Source organism: Bos indicus, chromosome 11, assembly GCF_029378745.1.
Source record: "Bos indicus isolate NIAB-ARS_2022 breed Sahiwal x Tharparkar chromosome 11, NIAB-ARS_B.indTharparkar_mat_pri_1.0, whole genome shotgun sequence".
NCBI classification, from domain to species: domain Eukaryota; kingdom Metazoa; phylum Chordata; class Mammalia; order Artiodactyla; family Bovidae; genus Bos; species Bos indicus.
In genome coordinates, this window is record NC_091770.1 from 26,451,779 (window position 1) to 26,472,000 (window position 20,222).

Sequence of the window (20,222 nt, forward strand, 5' to 3'; positions counted from 1 at the left end):
TTTACAAACTCCCAAGTTGTTAGCACCAGTTAGTGAAGCTTTACAAAAAAAAAAAAAGCACACCTTATTAAGTATTTCCCACCATTAAAATGCCTTGTAGCCATTTTCAGGGACCTTAATGACTTCAATGTCTTTAAGGCTCGTAACATGGCTTTCCTATTGCCAGCATTTTCTAAATTTCTGCAGAAACACATTCAGGTTAGCAGATTCTTTGGCTGGCTTTAGCTTAACCCTTTTTAAAAAATAATTTTATTTACTTATTTTTGGCTGTGCTGGGTCTCCACTGCTGTGTGGGCTTTTCTCTAGTTGCGGGGAGCGGGGGCTACTCTCTAGTTGCAAAATGCAGGCTTCTCACTACGGTGGCTCCTCTTGGTGTGGAGCACAGGCTCAACAGTTGTGGCACATGGGCTTGGCTGCTCTGCGGCATGTGGGATATTCCTGGACCAGGGATCGAACCTGTGTCTCATGCATTGACTGGTGCATTCTTTACCACTGAGCCACCAGGGAAGCCCCCTAGCTTAACTCTTGATCATTCTAGAGACAATACTTCCTCAGAGAAGCTTTCCCCATTTCTGCAGATGAGGTAAGTTCCTTTTACCATATGTTTCCACTGTCCTCAGTACATCTTCCTTTGCAGCAATCAGTACATTAGTAATTACTTCTTCAAAATCTCGCATCTTCCCCACTAGATTTAATATCCACAAGGGCAGGGACTAGCTTAGTCTAGTTCACTCTAATTGCTTATTACCTTCAAAATTTTTGCCATAATGACACACAAACTATCTTTTTCTTTAAATCAACTTTTAATATTTAAATATACACAATACACAATATCAAGGGCTTGTAAGCTGGTTAAAGGGCTTTCCAGGTGGCGCTAGTGGTAAAGAACCCAGCTGTCAATGCAGGAGATGTAAGAGACATGGGTTCAATCCCTGGAGGAGGGAAGATCTCCTGGAGGAGGGCATGGCAACCCACTCCAGCATTCTTACCTGGAGAATGCCATGGACAGAGGAGCTTGGCGGTCCACAGTCCATACGGCTGCAAAGAGTTCAACATGACTGAAGTGACTTAGCACGTACGCTGGTTATAAATTTTCTAATCCATGTTTAAAAAATTGCATGAGTATTCAAGTTTAAAGAAAAGTCCATTTACTTCCTAAGATGATTTGAGTCTTGCAGTGGAATGTGAGATCCACTTTACTAAACGGTGGTAATGTAGTCTCATCGGGGCACTAATAATTAACAAACAGAATCTCCTCAGTGAATGGTGGGGCTGACAGTGAGGATCACAAAGACTTACCTTGCTTTTGGCTTCCATACGTAAAACACGACTAGTCTTTGTTATTGGGTCTTCATGCCCAGTTTCCTCAAACAGTTTGCCTTCTGCAAACTTATATGTATAATATTTCGGGGGACGTATTGGAGAACACAGCTGAAAGGGGCAGTTCTTTGGGTCTGAATTTGTATCTATTATGAAGCCACAGGCCCAAGGCGGGAGCTAAAGAAATAGAACAGTTAGCTGTACTCTTTATTGAGACACTAAGTATTATTAATTAAATTTCTGGGTCTGCTCCAAACAAGATGATGTAGATATCAAGTTTATTTTTATCCACTTTCATCTAATGCCTCATTTAAGGATTACTTCAGTACAACAAAAATAATAATGACCAATAAAAATAAGAAAAAAGTACAGGAAAATGGTTTATCATGATTCTAGAGTGACTTAAAATCTCCTTTAATAAAAAAAAGCTTATCTGGGGATATATAAACTTGGGCAATGAAACAACAAAAAGATTAAGAATAACAGCCAATCAAGTAGGAATTCCAGAACCCAAAGATATCTTCAAGATCTCTCTTCTCATAGAACATGAGATCTCTCACTTGTGGTTTTAATAATTTACCCAGCAGCCCTCACTCTACTGCCTGGACAGCCCCAGGGACGACAGTCATTATTCCAAGACTACAAACTAGCTCAGCAGCACTAAAGCATTTACAATTTGTTTTTAACTTTAGCTCCCAGGCTAACCATTGTGCAGAACAAAACCTTTCCCGCACACCTACTCTGAGAGACTCACTGCTATTATGATTAAGATTGTTAACTTTGAGAAAAAAGGAAAAGAAATCAAAATTTATTCTCTCCGAGCAGCAGGGTCCAGCCTCAAGCCTTCCACTAACATCCCTCTTCCACCTTTTAAAAGAACTCTAGTAAGCAGGCTGACGGTATGTTAGAAATGGCACTGAGAGTCAGAATATTTCAAAGAAAATTGCCTTTCTTTTCCTGAGTAATTGTAGAAAGAGCAAATTCCTTAGAAAATCAGAGGTCTTGGCACAGCAACGTCACTGGTGGGCACTATTCAGAGAGGATAGATGGGGGATGTGTGCATAAAGAGTGTACATTTAACCTGTAGAAACTATGGTCAAAGAGCTTAGGTTCACAGAGAAAATTTCTTGTAATTAATCCAAAGAATCCACTGCTGTCAAGCACTACAGACATATATTTGCATGGTCTTTCTAGAAGAGTCCCTAATTTATTCGCTTCAGACTGTGGATTATTTTCAAGGATAATTTGTTTATTTAAATATTATCTATTTATAATGTATACAACCATAACTAAAAAGAAAAATGTAATGATGAAAGTTAAAAATCATTTTTGTTTTAGAACATTTATACAGCCTTTTAAGACACCAGACATTACGTTTGATAATTTGACTTCATGAAGTAGATAGAAAATTCTGGCCGTTTTATTTAGGTTCTCATTCTTTCTTATTTATTTCTGGAGAAGGAAATGGCAACCCACTCCAGTACTCTTGCCTGGAAAATCCAATGCATGGAAGAGCCAGGTAGGCTACAGTCTATGGGGTCGCAAAAAGTCGGACACGACTGAGTGACTTCACTTACTTACTAGATGTTGTTTGGTAGCTCAGTCATGTCCGACTCTTTGCGACCTCATGGACTGTGGCACGCCAGGCTTCCCTGTCCTTCACCATCTCCTGGAGCTTGCTCAAACTCATGTCTATTGAATCAGTGATGCCATCCAATCATCTCATCCTCCATGGTCCCCTTTTCCTCCTGCCTTCAAACTTTCCCAGCATCAAATTCTTTTCCAATGAGTCAGTTCTTCATATCAGGTGGCCAAAGTATTGGAGCTTCAGCTTCAGCATCAGTCCCTCCAATGAATATTCAGAATTGATTTCCTTTAGGATGGACTGGTAGGATCTCCTTGCAGTTCAACGGACTCTCAAAAGTCTTCTCCAACACCACAGTTCAAAAGCATCAATTTTTCTGCACTCAGCCTTCTTTATGGTCCAACTTTCACATTCATACATGACTACTGGAAAAACCATAACTTTGACTATCCAGACCTTTATTGGCAAAGTAATGTCTCTGCTTTTTAATACACTAAGTTTGTCAAGCTTTTCTTCCAAGGAGCAAGCATCTTTTAATTTCATGGCTGCAGTCACCATCCACAGTGATTTTGGAGCCCAGGAAAATAAAGTCTCTCACTGTTTACATTGTTTCCCCATATATATGCCATCTGGTCCCATCACTTCATGGGAAATATATGGAAAACAGTGGAAACAGTGTCAGACTTTATTTTTTTGGGCTCCAAAATCACTGCAGATGGTGACTGCAGCCATGAAATTAAAAGACGCTTACTCCTCGGAAGGAAAGTTATGACCAACCTAGATAGCATATTCAAAAGCAGAGACATTACTTTGCCAACAAAGGTTCGTCTAGTCAAGGCTATGGTTTTTCCTGTGGTCACATATGGATGTGAGAGTTGGACTGTGAAAAAGGCTGAGCGCCGAAGAATTGATGCTTTTGAACTGTGGTGTTGGAGAAGACTCTTGAAGTCCCTTGGACTGCAAGGACATCCAACCAGTCCATTCTGAAGATCAGCCCTGGGATTTCTTTGGAAGGAATGATGCTAAAGCTGAAACTCCAGTACTTTGGCCACCTCATGCGAAGAGTTGACTCATTGGAAAAGACTCTGATGCTGGGAGGGATTGGGGACAGGAGGAGAAGGGGACGACAGAGGATGAGATGGCTGGATGGCATCACTGACTTGATGGATGTGAGTCTGGGTGAACTCCGGGAGTTGGTGATGGACAGGGAGGCCTGGCGTGCTGCAATTCATGGGGTCGCAAAGAGTCAGACACGACTGAGCGACTGAACTGAACTGAACTGATGGGACTGGATGCCATGATCTTTTTTTTTGAATGTTGAGTTGTAAGCCAGCTTTTTCACTCTCCTCTTTCACCTTCATCAAGAGGCTCTTTAGTTCTTCTTCGCTTTCTGCCATAAAGGTGGTGTCATCTGCGTATCTGAGGTCATTGATATTTCTCCCGGCAACCTTGATTCCAGCTTGTGTTTCATCTAGCCTGACATTTCGCATGATGTACTCTCAAATAAGTTAAATAAGCAGGGTGACAATATACAGTTTTGATGTATTCCTTTCCCAATTCAGAACTAATCTATTGTTCCATGTCTGGTTCTGTTGCTTCTTGACCTGCATACAGGTTTCTCAGGAGGCAGGATAAGGTGGTCTGGTATTTCCATCTCTTTAAGAATTTTCCACAGTTTGTTGTGATCCACACAGTCAAAGACTTTAGCATAGTCAATGAAGCAGATGTTTTTCTGGAACTCTCTTGCTTTTTCTATGATCCGTCAGATGTTGGCAATTTGATCTCTGGTTCCTCTGCCTTTTCTGAATCCAACTTGAATATTTGGAAGTTCTCAGTTCACATCCTGTTGAAATCTAGCTTGGAGAATTTTGATCATTACTTCACTAGCATGTGAAATGAATGCAATTGTGCAGTAGTTTGAACATTCTTTGGCATTTCCCTTCTTTGGGAATGGAATGAAAACTGACCTTTTCCAGTCCTGTGGCCACTGCTGAGTTTTCCAGATTTGTTGGCATATTGAGTGCAGCACTTCACCAGCATCATCTTCCATGATTTGAAATAGCTCAACTGGAATTCCATCACCTCCACTGGCTTTGTTCGTAGTGATGCTTCCTAAGGCCCACTTGATTTCACATTCCAGGATGTCTGGCTCTAGGTGAGTGATCACACCATTGTGGTTATCTGGGTCATTAAGATCTTTCTTGTATAGTTCTTCTGTGTATTCTTGCCACCTTGTCTTAATATCTTCTGCTTCTGTTAGGTCCATACTGTTTCTGTCCTTTATTGTGCCCGTTTTTGCATGAAATGTTTCCTTGGTATCTCTAATTTTCTTGAAGAGATCTCTAGTCTAGATTTCTACGCCACTATAACAATCTCAAAACTAACCTCCATACCCCTCATCTCTTGGTGCTTCGGTGTACTCTAACAAGGCTGCCAGATAACCTTGTGAAGTATAGTATGACTCCTTAAATTATTCCCCTGCCTTCAAACTTCAAAATTTCCCCTCTTCTTAATTTACGCATAAATTCATCACGTTGACAGTCAAAGAATGTCAAATCGTAGCTTCATCCCCTACTAATTTGTTCTGCTTAAATAAAAGTGATTTATTAGCAGTTTCCTGAATATTTTCCTAACTTCTCCAGCTTAGAGCTTCATTTGATGGACTTTCTCATCATAGAATACTATTCCTTTCCCTACCCAACAAAACCCTATCTATCTTCTTTGGTTATCTCAAATTCTACTACCCCCTAAAGTTTTCTTGGGCCCTCCAGGCCTCATGGCACATTTTATGTTTTTGATGCCACTTATTTAAACCCATCCTATACTTAATCTTTGTGTACAAGTCTAATCTCATGATAAATGGTATTCTCCTACGGCCAGGTATTTTGACCTACTATCTTTCCATTCCAGAGAGCCCAATACAGAACTCTGCACATAAAAATTTAATACATATCCAGTGAATTTACTTGAATTGCATTTTAGCAAAAATTGTCATAATACTATAGATAGGGAGATACAAATGGCCTGTTTGCTGGTCACACAACTCTTTCCACACAAAGCAAAACAGAGGCCTCTCTTCTTCCCTTTAGTGCATGTTACCTTAATTCACATATTAATGCTGCTGTAAAACTGGGCGATAATGTTACCATTCACAGTTTTATGAAATTGGCAAAGAGATGAAACAGACACAAACAAGTGTGGCCGAAACACTGTAGCAGAAACACCAGAGGCATGATTACTGTCTGGGATGGGAGAAGGAGGTAGTGGTTAGGCTCCAGCTGCCAAGCTGGCCTGAGTTATGACTATATCTAAGGTTGTAGAGATACATGATACAGAGATATGTAGCAAGAGAAATACAATGGCACTTAACTCTACTTCTGAAGTTCATCCTATACAGCAGGATTTTTCAGTGCACTAAAAGCAAAGACTTCTAAAAGTAATTCCAAAATAAACCTCCTAAACCTGATGAAGACCCACTATACTAAATTCTATTTAATTTCTAAGAAAAAGTACATTGCTGTTATTCAAAATTTGATGTTAATACGGCATGTATTCTGATTTAACGGTATTATCTTTTGAAAATTAAACATACCTTTAGAGACCGAACTGAATCGTCAGCCAGACCAATCACGTTAACATAAAGTAAATTGCTATGCTTCAGGAAGAGAACACAATGATCCTTAAACATGTCCAAGTCTACAACTTTGGTATTTCTCTTCATCGTGAAAAACAAATCCCAATTCATAATAGCAGGGGTATCAGCTGCTGTTCTCATTAGCTGTGTGGAACAAAATTAGAAGAGATCTAGGTATGAGAAATGATGACTACAGCATCCAGAGATGAAACCACTGAAAACCAGCCCTTATTAGTCTGCACTGTTTATGAAGAGCTGAAGGAACTTAACTCTGCATCAGGGTTAAGTGTGAACATCACCTTATGAATGAGCCCTGGCTAGCCTGCTGGGTGGGTATGATGCAGTGCTTAGCTGATGGTCAAGCACCGAGAGCCAGTGGGGCCTCAGTGAGACCTCGGCTCCTTGACTGTTGGGGCCATCACTGAGCCTAGCTGAGACCAGCAGAGGAACTGCCTGAGATCAGTCCAAACTGATCTCAAAATCTTGTTTATAAAAGTTTGAAAAGTTTGTTAAGCCACTAAGTTTGGCTTTGATGACTAATATTATTTAGGATAGGGAATATTTTCCTTTGCTAACGTTTTTAGGTATAGTAAAATATGAAGAGGTATATTAGCTCTGAGGGAAGAGAAATGGGATTGGTTATACACATCAGTTTTTAATGACCCAAATCTTATGAAACAATAAACTCTTAGAGCAAGAAATGTTGATATTACTGTAACACTTCCTAACAGCCTAAATGGGAACCACGAAAATACAGGATTTACCTTGAATTCTGTAGGTTCGCCAACGTTAGTGAGAATGTATAACTCATCATCTCTATGTTCCACATAGTAAAGGACCCCATGGATTCGCTTCTGGATAAGTACTGGTGGGTCCCAAGGGCTCAGGCCATCTATCAACCACACCTCAGAAGTGGTCTTGCTCATGATATTCATGGTGAGAAAACGACTGTCTTTTGTAAGATAAAGGAAGACAAAAAAACTATGCAGAAAAAAGAGAGGGAGAGAGAGAGAGGAAAAATCCAATAAATTTCAAATGTAAGCTATCATTGCTAATGACAATTTCTCACTGGTATTGAGTATATATATTAATTTCTAATGCACACAGAAAAGAAAAACTCGTTAGTGAAATACTGCTTGTAAAAACTGGCTATTATGTTTTCTGATTTCCTCCGCAAAGGCATTCAAAATAATTTTTCTCTAACATTTTATTATGAATATTTTTTAAAACCCACCACCAAGATTCTATACCTGCTAACATTTTGCTGTATTTCCTTTATCACATATTTATGTAGCTTGCAATCCATCTTTAAAAAAAAATGCATTTCAAGGTAAACTACAGATACCATTTAACACTCAATTACATTAATAGATTACAGGGGTTTTTGCTGAGAAGAGGAAATAAACTTCCTGGAGAAGATATGTAATTGTAGGGAAGAAAAGAGACAGAGTTTTCTTTGTTTTTCCTTTGAATGCATGTTGGATATCCTTTTTTCCTACTCTCCCAGTTTTTATAACAAAACAAGTAACAGGAATAAAAACCCTCACAATCTCACTAAACTAACACATTTTTTAAAGTTTAATTTTTCTGTTTTTCCTTCCAGGGCTTATTTGTATTTTATACATGTCTTTAAATAGTTATAATTAAAATAGAGATGCAATTTTGGGTTCTGCATTTCTTACTACACATATTATCATCTTTCCCCACATTAGTTATACAGTTTATGATCATTATTTTTAATGGCTTCCTAATATCCTATTATTAAGTTGAATTATCATAATTCTTAAAAACTTAGCTATTTCATTGTAATAAATATAAAAGGGAACATATCAAGAAGATAGTTTCCTTCTCCATAATTTTTATAATTATTTCCTTAGGATTCTTAGTAATAGAAATACTATTTTAATGATTAAGAGTATTTTTATGACTCCATAAATCAAAGACTATCCCAAGAGCATTATACTAATTCATATTGACACACTGGATGCCTTTAAATATTGCATCTACATTTCCTTATTATAAAAGTAATTCATACTGAAAATACTAAGAAATATAAAGACAGATGGTAAGTTTTAGTTGCAAGACAGAGAATAGTCTATAATCAAAGTCATTGGTATAATGTAATAAATTACTAGGGTAAACTGTCATTTCTAAAAGACAATCTTGACAAATGACACATAAAATAGTGGGATCATAGGAATAGTTCTAGTAAATTCTCATTAATAGACTCATCAGAAAAAAATGCAGTGACAGTGTTACTGGATCAAGAGTATTAGTTCTATAATTAGAACTAATTATAAATAATTATAATTATTTATATTTATTTATAATTAGAACTAATTATAAATAAAATTTGTAATTAGAACTAATTATAAATAAAAGAGTAATTTCTCCAGGCCTCAAGTTCTTTATATGAACTTGGGGTTGTACAAGATTTTCTTTAAGGTTCTTGTCATGTCTGAGATTTTATTAAGTGAAGGGTTAATTTTCTTGTTTGGGGTTATCAATTTTACACTCATAGATTGGTTTTTAAAGCTCATTTTTTTTCATCTTGCAAAATCTGTTGAGACATTGTCCAAATCATACTGTTAAATGATGTATAAGGTGACAGGACCCTGGTGTTAAGAAATAATTTGTTTCTTATAAATCATTTGGAAAAGTACATCTGGGTAAGAGTTAAGGAACTTTGCCAGATAAATTTATTATCATTTCCTTCCCAGCCTGTTTAAGTGGTAATATGAGGCATAAGTCCTGAAGCAAAAAGAATTAGCTTTAAGGAGGAATTACCAGATTACTGGGGAAAGTAAAATTTAAAGACCAAAGTACATCATGGCTCAAAGCAAAGCAATTTAAATTTTAGATAATCTACATGAAATAAGTAGTGAATTCTGTGTAACTGATATGGTTAATCTAGTTATGGCCTACAAGAGGTTCATAAGTGCTGCATGGCAATGCTATTTAAGTGTTAAACTAAGAACTCTTCTCGTGTCAGTACAGAGAGGATGTTAGTAATTCAGCACCTATAGTCTAATGATATATCTGTGTTCACTCTGAAGTTTGAATATAACTAGTTTCCAATTTTGAATCTAAATCACTTATAAAAGAATGCTTTGCTCACCTTAGCCTTATTATATCTGATTCCAGCCAAAATCAATGTTTTAACTCAACCAAGAGTAGCACTTTAGATAACCAGAGAAATACGCTGAAAATAAAGCCTTAATTGAATTGTTCTAGTACCTTGGGTCTTTTTCTGTGTAAAAACGTTCATTACGTTTGTTATCACCAAAAGTGGCTCGATATACATCATGACAGCGAAGGTTCCTCTGGAAGGTGTAGAATAAAACATCTTCATCTTCTTCATCTTTTACCCATTCTAAAAGAAAATAATTAAAGAATTATACATAGCCACCTATTTATAGTTAAAAAGAAAAAGGCACAGTGCATTCTGAGTGTCAAACAGAAGAGATGTGTAAGTTTATCTCTGGCAATCTAACACAGGTTTGATTATATCTAACCCTATATTTCCAAAGAAAAAGATACTACTACATCAATTCTAAGTTTTGTAGTTATCAGTTTCAAGGCACTCAAGTTTCTAAATAAGAGTTGAACATTCAATATTTAGGAAAGACTTTGGTAGACTGCTTTCAGCAGATCGATTATGTTTAAATTTCACGCTCTTGTGCTTAGACATTTGGTCGTGTCCGACTCTTTGTAACCCCATGGACTACAGCCTACCAGGCTCCTCTGTCCATGGGATTCTCCAGACAAGAATACTGGAGTGGGTTGTCCTGTCTTCCTCCAGGGGATCTTCCCAACTCAGGGATCAAACCCAGGTCTCTCACACTGCAGGTGGTTTCTTTACCATCTGAGACACCTGGGAAGCCCATATTTAAGTTTGCAGAAATACTGGATCACTTCCTCTCATGCCTAAATGTTTTTGTATGTTTTCAAGTGACAGTTTATCTCAAACTAAGCTTTAAACAAAAAATCTTATTTTTTTAATTGGTGGAAAATTGCTTTATAATTTTGTGTTGGTTTCTGCTATATAACAACACGAATCAGTCACATGCTGGTGTTTTCTAGATCCTACCAGAAGCTGTAAATTAAAGTATTCATACAATTACGTCATGACTGCCACCTGGCTGACAGTGACTGAAAGACATCATTGTTATATGCATTCTGATTTTAGAGGTTAAAATGTACAAGAGGTATGTCTTAGAAAAAATTCGATAGGATATAATTTTAACTCATTGTAAAAGCATTTCTTTACTAAACAATGGGGAAATTTATGGCAGAAAATGAAAGGGAGGATAAAGTCTGTATATGTAATCACACAGTGATAAATGATAAAATTTAAAGTTGTCTGTATTGGTAAAAATATCATAACTTTAATGATGAATAAGTTCAGGGAATTCCCTGGTCATCCAGTCATTAGGACTCGGCGCTTTCACTGCCAGGGTGCGGTTCAATCCCTAGTCAGGGAACTAAGATCCCGCAAGGTGTGTGGTTGAAAAAACAAACAAACAAAAAGTAAATTCATCTTGTTCTAGAGTTCCTTGGTAGAGACCCCAGGGCAATCTGCTACAATGGCTGGACAAGATGATGTGAAATTAAAAAAATACCCCAGCCTAAAGTTGAATAAAATATTAAGATGTAATTTATATGCAAACATGTACTCTAAGTAATAGCAAAGAATATTATTACTGACACATTACTGATAAGGAGCCTGGTGGGCTACAGTCTACAGGGTTGCAAAGAGTTGGACATGACTGAAGTGACTTAGCATGCATGCCCTGATATATATTACTGATACATTAACATGCACTGTGCAACCTAGACTCTGATTATAATACTTTTAAAAACATGGACATGAATTTGGATATTTAACTAAAGAAGGGAAGGTCTCCTGGTTAAGAGGCACAGAGGAAGGTATGGAGTCCACAGGGATAAACAGATCAGGCATTCATCTTCTGATTCATTCATGTGGGCAAATAAAAGTGTCTCAAAAGTGTAGACAATTCTCTTGCTGTTGTCTTTTCAATGTTTTAGTTGGTGTCTTACCAAAACTAGACACATTTGGGAAAGAAGCTTCCATTACAGGCTGATCACTGAGCTTCACAACTATACAGGTAGATGCTTCAGAATCCTCAGTTCTTATCTTGGCAGCTACATATTTTTCATCAGGAGCAACTCTGATACAGTCAATGAAGGGCTGCTCTAATTTAAGTTCCTCCAAATTGAACAAAACTTCATAGTTATCATTGTCTGCTGCATAAAGAAAAAAGTAGAGGAGATAATTCCATAAGATATACTTACAATTTTTTACACTATATTTAAGTGTTTTAGAGTAGCATTCCCCTTCTTTAAGATGCTACATTATGGCTTCCTTCAGCATTGACAGTAGCTTGATGTGTGTAGAAAATGGCATTTGTTATTTAATATTACAATATCCTATTCAGTATTACTCTATGCATCAGCCTATGTGATGTTACTTGATACAGTTAGTCTAATATTTATAGACCATATAGAACCTAGAAAAGTAAGAAACTGTAAGTGACACTGAGTAATCTATGTTGTGCCTAGCATAGTAACTGGGATTTGGTAGATGCTCAAAAAATGCTGGTTCTCACCTCCATTCTCTCTGCCAAAGCTTCTGAGAGTTAAGTATTAATTCTAGCTTAGGCAAACCCAGATATTAAAAGCTAGTCATTTAAAATAAAGATAAAAATCAAAACCTATTTTTTATATCTTTGAAAACCAATACCAGCCTTTCAGGCAGCATGTACAGGGGGTGAGTAGGTACCATCACTGGCCCTTCTGTCCTGGGAGTACACACGGACCAGCACACCCCATATCAAGGGGATAAGGGCCACATATGTTAGGGAAGAAGCAGCGAGCATACAAACTAAAAGCAGCCCTTAATTTCTGACAAGATAGAGTAGGAGAAGGACTTGAGTTCACTTCCTCTCAAGAAAACACCAAATCACAACTAACTGTTGAACAACCACTGACTAAAAAGACTGGAACCTATCAAAAAAGCATACTTTATATCCAAGGACAAAGAAGCTACAATGAGACAGTCGGGTGGGGGTGGGGGAACGCTTTCATGATATAATCAAATCCCAACCACTGGGTGGGCAAGCCACAAACTGGAAAAATAATTATATCACAAAGGCTCTCCCACAGGAGTGAGTGTTCCAAGTCCCATGGCAGGCTCCCCAGCCTGAGAGGTTGGCATTGGAAGGAGCCTCCAGAGCATTTGGCTTTGAAAGCCAGTGGGGGCCTGAACAAACAATAAATGCTGGAACGTGTGTGGAGAAAAAGGAACCCTCCTACACTGTTCATGGGAATGTAAATTGGTATAACCACTACAGAGAACAGTACGGAGGTTCCTTAAAAAACGAAAAACAGAACTACCATATGATCCAGCAATCCTCTTGGGCATATATCCAGAGAAAACCATAATTCAAAAAGATACATGAACCCGTGTTCACTGCAGTGCTCTTTATAATACCCGAGACTCAAAGAAACCTAAATGGCCAGTGACAGAGGAATGGATAAAGATGTACAGATATAGATACACAATAGAATATTACTTGGCCACCAAAAAGAATGACACAATGCCATTTGCAGCGACATGGAAGGACCTAAAGATTGTCATACTAAGTCAGTCAGATAGAAAAAGAGAAGTTTCATATTATATCACTTAATATGTGGAATCTAAAAAAAAATGATACAAAGAAACTTATTTGCAAAAGATAAACACACTCACAGACTTTGAAGACAAATTTACCACACCAAAGGGGAAATGTAGAGGGGAGGGATAAATTAGGAGTTTGGGATTAACATATACACTACTATATATAAAACAGATAATCAACAAGGACCTAATGTACAGCACAGGGAACTCTACTCAATATGTTGTAATAACCTATATGGGAAAAGAATCTGAAGAATGGACATATGTATGTGTGTAACTGAATCACTTTACAGTATATATGAGACTAATAACTGTAAATCAACTATACTGCAACAGAAAATACAAATTAAAAAAATCAATACCAAATTTCTCATGAAAAATGTGAAATCAGAAAAATCAAGTGTTTCTTAAAAAGGAAAACTGTACGGTACCTTCTTCATCTTTGGAACGAACCAAGCAGCAGCCCTCTTGATAATAAACAAAACCACCATGTTTAATCTGACAATATAAAGAAACAATTTATTTAATAATAACAATCATTTATCCACCAGTTTAAACACAATTTAATTAATTGTTTAATGGTCTGACTATTCAAGATGAAGAAATGAGATCTTTTATAAAAGCAGACCTGCTGAAGTCTATGAATGAACATAGAAAAAATATTAAATGGATACAAATATACAATATAGTGATCAAGATATGGTGTTCATATGTTTATAATCATTGGAGGCATTTCTAATACATAAATGAAAGAAACAACAAAGAGAAGGCAAAACAAAACCTATGTCAGTTCTCATGAATGTACGAACCACGTTAGCTTTATTTTTGGAACATCTGACAATTAACAGAGATCAAGTGGCATCATTAAGATAAACCAAAATTATGCAGATGTGAAAACCATGACTTAAGACTAGGCTGAAAACCCAGTCAATACCTTTCTGAGATTCTTTCCTCTAAAATATGCTGTCACTTCCAACTGTTCATGGTTTGATCTGATTTTACACAAAGCATCTTACCCTCTGTAGAGGTGACAGATAAAGGCAATTTGAGAGAGAGAAAGACCATTACCAATACATGAATCATGCTCTTGTCTAATTCCTACATACTAAATGCAACTGACTGACTGATATGATATTAGGTAGCTTAAGACATTTTCTACCTGCTAGTTAATGGTGTGATTTGAATCTGGAATTCCTGATTCTTTGTTGTTCAGCCGCTAAGTCATGTCAGGCTCTCTGTACCTCCATGGACTGTATTGCTATTTTCATTCTACTATGCATGTAATTTTCACTCATAAGCTGTGGTTCTGTTTTCCATTCTTATCAAAAAATTTTTCAAAAAAAAAAATTCAACATGTATGTTCAGTTTCAACTGAATATTTATGAGTGTGGTAAACACAAAATGGTCAAGCAAATACTTGGCTTTCATGGTATTAAACTGTTCAAAGTGAATTTTCTTTTATTAAAAAAAAAAGTATAGCTAGAACAATCAAATACTTTTCAAACAATGAAGCACTGACTTAATTTCACTTTAACTTCTCACTAGAATTATTTAAAAAAATTTAAAAGCAGAATCGGTTGTTTCCAAAAACCAAAATTAATATAATATGCTTGGAAATTCATCTTGGCTTTGATCTTTACAATTTATTTAAAGGATCATAATTAGCTTATTCTTTGTTCTTTAAGTTTTTCAGCACATATTAAAGGCCAAAATCAGTCTAATTTGGATGTGGGCTTATGTTTATAAATCATAAACATTATAAATCATAAGGTATTAATTAAAAAAAAAACCATAAGGTATTTCATTTGTATCCCAACTGGTAATATAAGGTTTAAAAAAATAGAGATAAGATATCTTACCTCTGCATTGATGATTTCGTATTCTTCTTGTGGCTGTGTTTCTAATTTTGCTCTCACTTTTTCAAACGCATCCATGTTTTCTGAAAGGGGTTTCTCGTTTTCCTGTTTACTAGACAGAAAATTCTGGAAAAAAGTTTTATCAGTATGATCATAATATTTCAATTAGGAAAAAAAAACTTTCACCTTTTAAAGATAATTCTTATTTCCTTCTCATGCAAATACAACATTAGATGTATACCTATGAAATAAACTGCATTTCACAGATCTTAAATATTGTTTCGTAAGTTTAATAAGTCATTTCCTCTTTTTCATTTAAAAATGTAAAGAAAGAAAATGAGGTTGATACTTAATGACTACAGAAGGAAATGGCAACCCACTCCAGTATTCTTGGCTGGGAAATTCCATAGACAGAGGAGCCTGGCCGGCTACAGTCCATGGGGTCGCAAAGAGTTGGACACGACTGAGCGCACATGCACACATTACTTTAAATGTGTAAGTCCTGAAGAGGCAGAAGTACTAAGAAGTGCTGAGGAGTATTCAGAAATACTATAGGAAAGCAATAAATGAAATCCTGTGAACACTTAAACACACTTAATAGCCAGGTGTGAGAAGCAGAAGTCTGATGAATTTTATAAAGTACCTCCTAAAACGAGAAAAAAGTCGAAGGCAGAGGAAGACATTAACATTATCAATAAATGTTCATTATTATTTTATTCACAGCAAGAGTCATGATAAGAAGTTTTCGTTACTTTCTATCTTCACTGGCTGTAATTTTCTTCTCTTGTGGGGATAAGGAATCCTCCAAATAGAACTGTTTATCAGATCAAATGGTGAATTAAGGCTTTATAAAACAGAACTTCTCTTTTGAGATAAGGAACAAGATAATATATTCATCTTAAAAAAGGAAGAATAAGGAAAACTAATGGAAAACCAGTGGGTAGAGATACAGGTGAAAGCTAAATAAAGCACTCTTTGTCTTATTAGGAGTTCCTAATAAGCTAAGAGCTTAAGTTGATGTCTGCTGAACACACAAATACCATATGAATTATTAACATTTGGGTTAGGCAAAAATCTCAGTTCTCAAATTAAAAAAAGGGTTCAATAATTCAATACACCATGAGTTTGCCTTGCTTAAGGAAAAGAATTTTAGCCAAGATTTTCAATGTCACCTTTCTGCCAAAGATGACAACTGTACAGTGATTTGTGCCAGAGGGGCACTAAGCCTTTGGTAAGGACCTCCAACAGCTGGTTGATATGTATTGCACAAGTGTGTCCATGACACTTTACCAACAGTGTAGTGAATGTAAGTGATACAGTCTATATCACAAAGAGTCTATATCACAAAGAGTATAATCTAAAATTAAAGAATAAAACAGAAAAATCACCAAAGCAAATTAAATGGAAAATTAATCATTTTCACAAAGTTTTAAGACTTTTTGGGATGCTTTATGATTTGGATTAGATTCACACTAGCCATAATGATCGTTACCTGAGTTATTTACTCTCTACTTCAATAATATAATTAATGTGCTTGAGTAACAAGTTCAAATACTAGAGGCTCATATGTTTACTTTTTTTTTTTTTTAAAGTATCTCTACAAAATCTAGTGTTGATCTTTAGTGAGACACAATATCTATACCAATAATTTCCTATTATCACCTAGAGCACGAAACAGATCACTAGAAATCTTTCTTGAAACTATAACTTAGTGATTAGTTAGTTCAGTCGCTCAGTCGTGTCCGACTCTTTGCGACCCCATGAATCGCAGCACACCAGGCCTCCCTGTCCATCACCAACTCCCGAAGTTCACCCAAACTCATGTCCATCGAGTTGGTGATGCCATCCAGCCATCTCATCCTCTGTCGTCCCCTTCTCCTCCCGCCCGCAAACCCTCCCAGCATCGGGGTCTTTTCCAATGAGTTAACTCTTCACATGAGGTATAGGAGCTGATTTTTTATTTCCAGATATATGCTTATCTGTTCTGTTAATTCCTATTAGAATTAGAGTCAGGAGAGCTACAAAGAGAGTACCTTGCAGCCCCCAGCACATCCCAGACCAGGAGCTGAGCTCTGCCACTTTTCAACACTGGTTCTTTCTGATTGAGAGCCGTGGTTAATGCAGGACTAAAGGCAACAGGGCTGGGCCCAATACCTATCCTCCTACACTTACCTTACAGTCTTAATTTTTTTTCTGTGTCACAAATCCAGTTGAGTTTATCTGAACCAAAAACCCTGAAATCAACAGGATTTTGAACTGCCTTAATAAAGTAGAAGTAGAGTTCAAGCATTTTGTAAATGATTCCTCAAAAGGAAATACTCCCAGGGAAACTGAGATTTTATATAATATTCACAAAGTACTCCAAGTTGGTTTTGGTTTAAGTTCTGTCCTCAACAATACTCACTGGATGTTCCAAGCTTTCATTTCAATGCTAGCTAGCATTATCATTAGGGTATGCAGCCAAACCTATCGATCTTAGCCAAGCATCTTAATACATTAATAGTTCATTGGTTTTAAGGGCATAAACTGCCTAATGGAGCTGAGATGAGGAGAGCTTTAACTTTAAATTTTAAGAGCTTACATGTACAGTGTCACTTTATTAATGGAAAAAAGAACCAGTCTTCCTCATCTTCTGGGTGGCCTACTACAAAACCATTTTAGTAATGAAAACCCTTAAGATAGAAAAATGGATATGTAAACTTTATTAGAGCAACATCATTGAACTCTGAAGACAGAAAAATCACACAACAGAAGAACACTGGGCAGCTTAGAGTAAAGATGGTGCCATTAGTAAATGGCTAATTCCAAGTCTGGGACAGGGAGAGTAAAAAGTAGGCTTAGGATGTTTTGTGTTAGAAAGCAAGAAGTGTTCAAAGGCTTATGGAGATGTGTGAAAAGAACACAAGGGCCAGTTTGAGGGGGTTCCTACTAGCCACATTTAGGGCAGTTTGAGCATCAAAAATAGTAATGACTGTAATTGATTACTTTAAAAACTCACAATAATTTAAAAAGAAGTAAAAAACAAAACACACACCAAACTAAAAAAAATAAAAAGACTAAAAAAGGGGGAAAACTTTTTTACAGAATAATACTAGCTAATAAATGTAGAAAGAATAACAGAAATAGAAAAACATTAGCAACCCCCACTGAAACAAGTGATTAGGGTAAAGATTATCCATGGTTATTAAACTCATTAGGTGAAATGATACTGGGTAGTAAAATATTTGCACAAAGTATTACCCTACATTCTACTTAGTAATTGCAAAGGGAATAATGGCCCCTTAACAATGGAGAGAACTAGCAATTATCACCTTTATTGACATTATTAAGCTTAGCATATGAACAGTGGGACAAGCTGACTTTATGAGTCCCCTGAAATAATGCAATATAGAGAATTTCAATTTAAGACACAAAAAGAGAAGAGTAAACCTAAAGTAGAAGAAAGGAAATTAATTTAATTTGTTTCAATGAAATTGATAAACTAAAGAAAGGACCAACAAATAGAAAAAGTTGGTTCTTTTAAAAATGCACTAAGAAAGACATGGGAGGCCTGGACAGGGAGGCCCAGGACACGGAGGCCTGGAGTGCTGCAGTCCAAGGGGTCGCAGAGTCGGACACAACTTAGGGACCAAACAAGAAGAAAGGCATGTATAAAACTTGACTTAAAAAGACAAAGATATTAGAAATGAAAAAGATGGCATAATTACAGATATAACAAAGATTTTTAAAAATTACAATACAGTTCTTTAAGCTAATACATTTGAAAATATGATAAAATGGATAATTTTCCAGAAAATAAATTAGCAAAACTGATTCAAACAACAGAAGAGCTGTATAAGCCAATGACTACCAAAGACATTGATAATTAAGTGTCCCTTCATAAAACAGACACAAAACCCAGGTAAGTTCAAGGGTAGCTTTCTCAAATCCTCCCCTCATATATTAACTATTTATGGGAAAAAAAAGGCCAACTATATAAAACCATGCCATTAATTTTATCAGGCTAAGATAACCCTGACACTGAAACTAGACAGTGAAAATATAAGACAATGAAAAATCAATCTTATTATAAAATATGGATTGAAAAAACCCTAAAATAAAAGATCAATGTATTAAAAAAAACACAAAACAAAAACAATAGTGATAATAAAATCCTATGTGACCAATGAAGATTTATCTTAAGAGTGAAAAGATGGTTCAACACTAGAAAAATCTATCAATGTAATCACAAATAAAGGAAATATATCTTAGGCCCATTTCGATTAATGCAGAAAAAATAGAAAATAATTGATACACTTAAAAATCATAAAAATCTTCAACTTCCTTAAGAAACATCCCTGTGTTGTTTTAGGCAGAACCACACTAAGATCAGTTCATGGGGTCGCACACTTTCACTTTCATACTAAGCATCTGTGAAACCCTTTGCAAGACTTGTCTCCTATGTTCCCTGCTTCTAATTCCTCTCTCTGAGCCCAGTAAGATTTTTGCCCTTCTCATTACAGTGACTGCTCTTGTCAAGGTCACCAATGACCCCTACATCAAGACGTACCAATGTTAATTCTAGGTAATCACAGTACTTGAGAGCTATCAGCATTGTCACTCAGTTGACCACTTCCACCTCCTAAAAACACTTCACTTGGCTTCCAGGCTTCACTTCACTTCACATTACTTGCCTTCTATTTCACTGGCCCTTCTCAGTCTCTTCAGCTAGTTCCTACTCAACTCCTTGGCTCTTAACATCAAAATGCCCTGGACCACTTCTTTTATCTGTAGTCTGCACTAATTCCCTTGGTGATCTCATACAGTCTTATGATGCTACATAGTAAATGCTGTTTATTTTCTAGGACTCCTAAATTTCTCTCTCTGGCCTGATCCTTTTCCCTGAACAAGTCTGTCATACCCAACTGACTACAATAATCATTATTTTCTACCTGGACTTCTAACAAGTATTTAAAAAAATGTCCAGCACTGAATATCCAATGTCCCCATTTTCCCTCTCCCCACAAAAATCTCCTCTGTTCTTTAGGCAATTGTTCCTATCTTCATAAATGACAACTGTCTTTCCAGCTGCTCACACTTAAAAGTTTTAGTTTTGTCCTTCTCTCTAGCAACCACTGACAAACCTCG

The 20,222-nt window shown here is 36.5% G+C and overlaps 1 protein-coding gene and 1 non-coding gene across 5 annotated transcripts in view; both read right to left on the minus strand.

The window, feature by feature from the left end:
* PREPL (prolyl endopeptidase like) overlaps positions 1-20,222 on the minus strand; it is a 38,520-nt gene that overhangs the window by 11,165 nt on the left and 7,133 nt on the right. For 3 of the 4 annotated variants that reach the window (XM_070798583.1, XM_070798585.1, XM_070798586.1), the window contains 7 exons: positions 15,099-15,221; positions 13,671-13,737; positions 11,601-11,807; positions 9,777-9,912; positions 7,304-7,520; positions 6,498-6,683; positions 1,300-1,497 (listed from right to left, as the gene is read on the minus strand). In XM_070798583.1, coding sequence (XP_070654684.1) covers positions 1,300-1,497; positions 6,498-6,683; positions 7,304-7,520; positions 9,777-9,912; positions 11,601-11,807; positions 13,671-13,737; positions 15,099-15,221 — 1,134 coding nt within the window. The remainder of the gene's footprint in view (positions 1-1,299; positions 1,498-6,497; positions 6,684-7,303; positions 7,521-9,776; positions 9,913-11,600; positions 11,808-13,670; positions 13,738-15,098; positions 15,222-20,222) is intronic. The other variant, XM_070798584.1, reaches the window with a different exon arrangement.
* On the minus strand, positions 93-222 carry LOC139186003 (small nucleolar RNA SNORA33). The gene has a single exon (XR_011569580.1). It is a non-coding gene; the product is annotated as a small nucleolar RNA SNORA33 (small nucleolar RNA).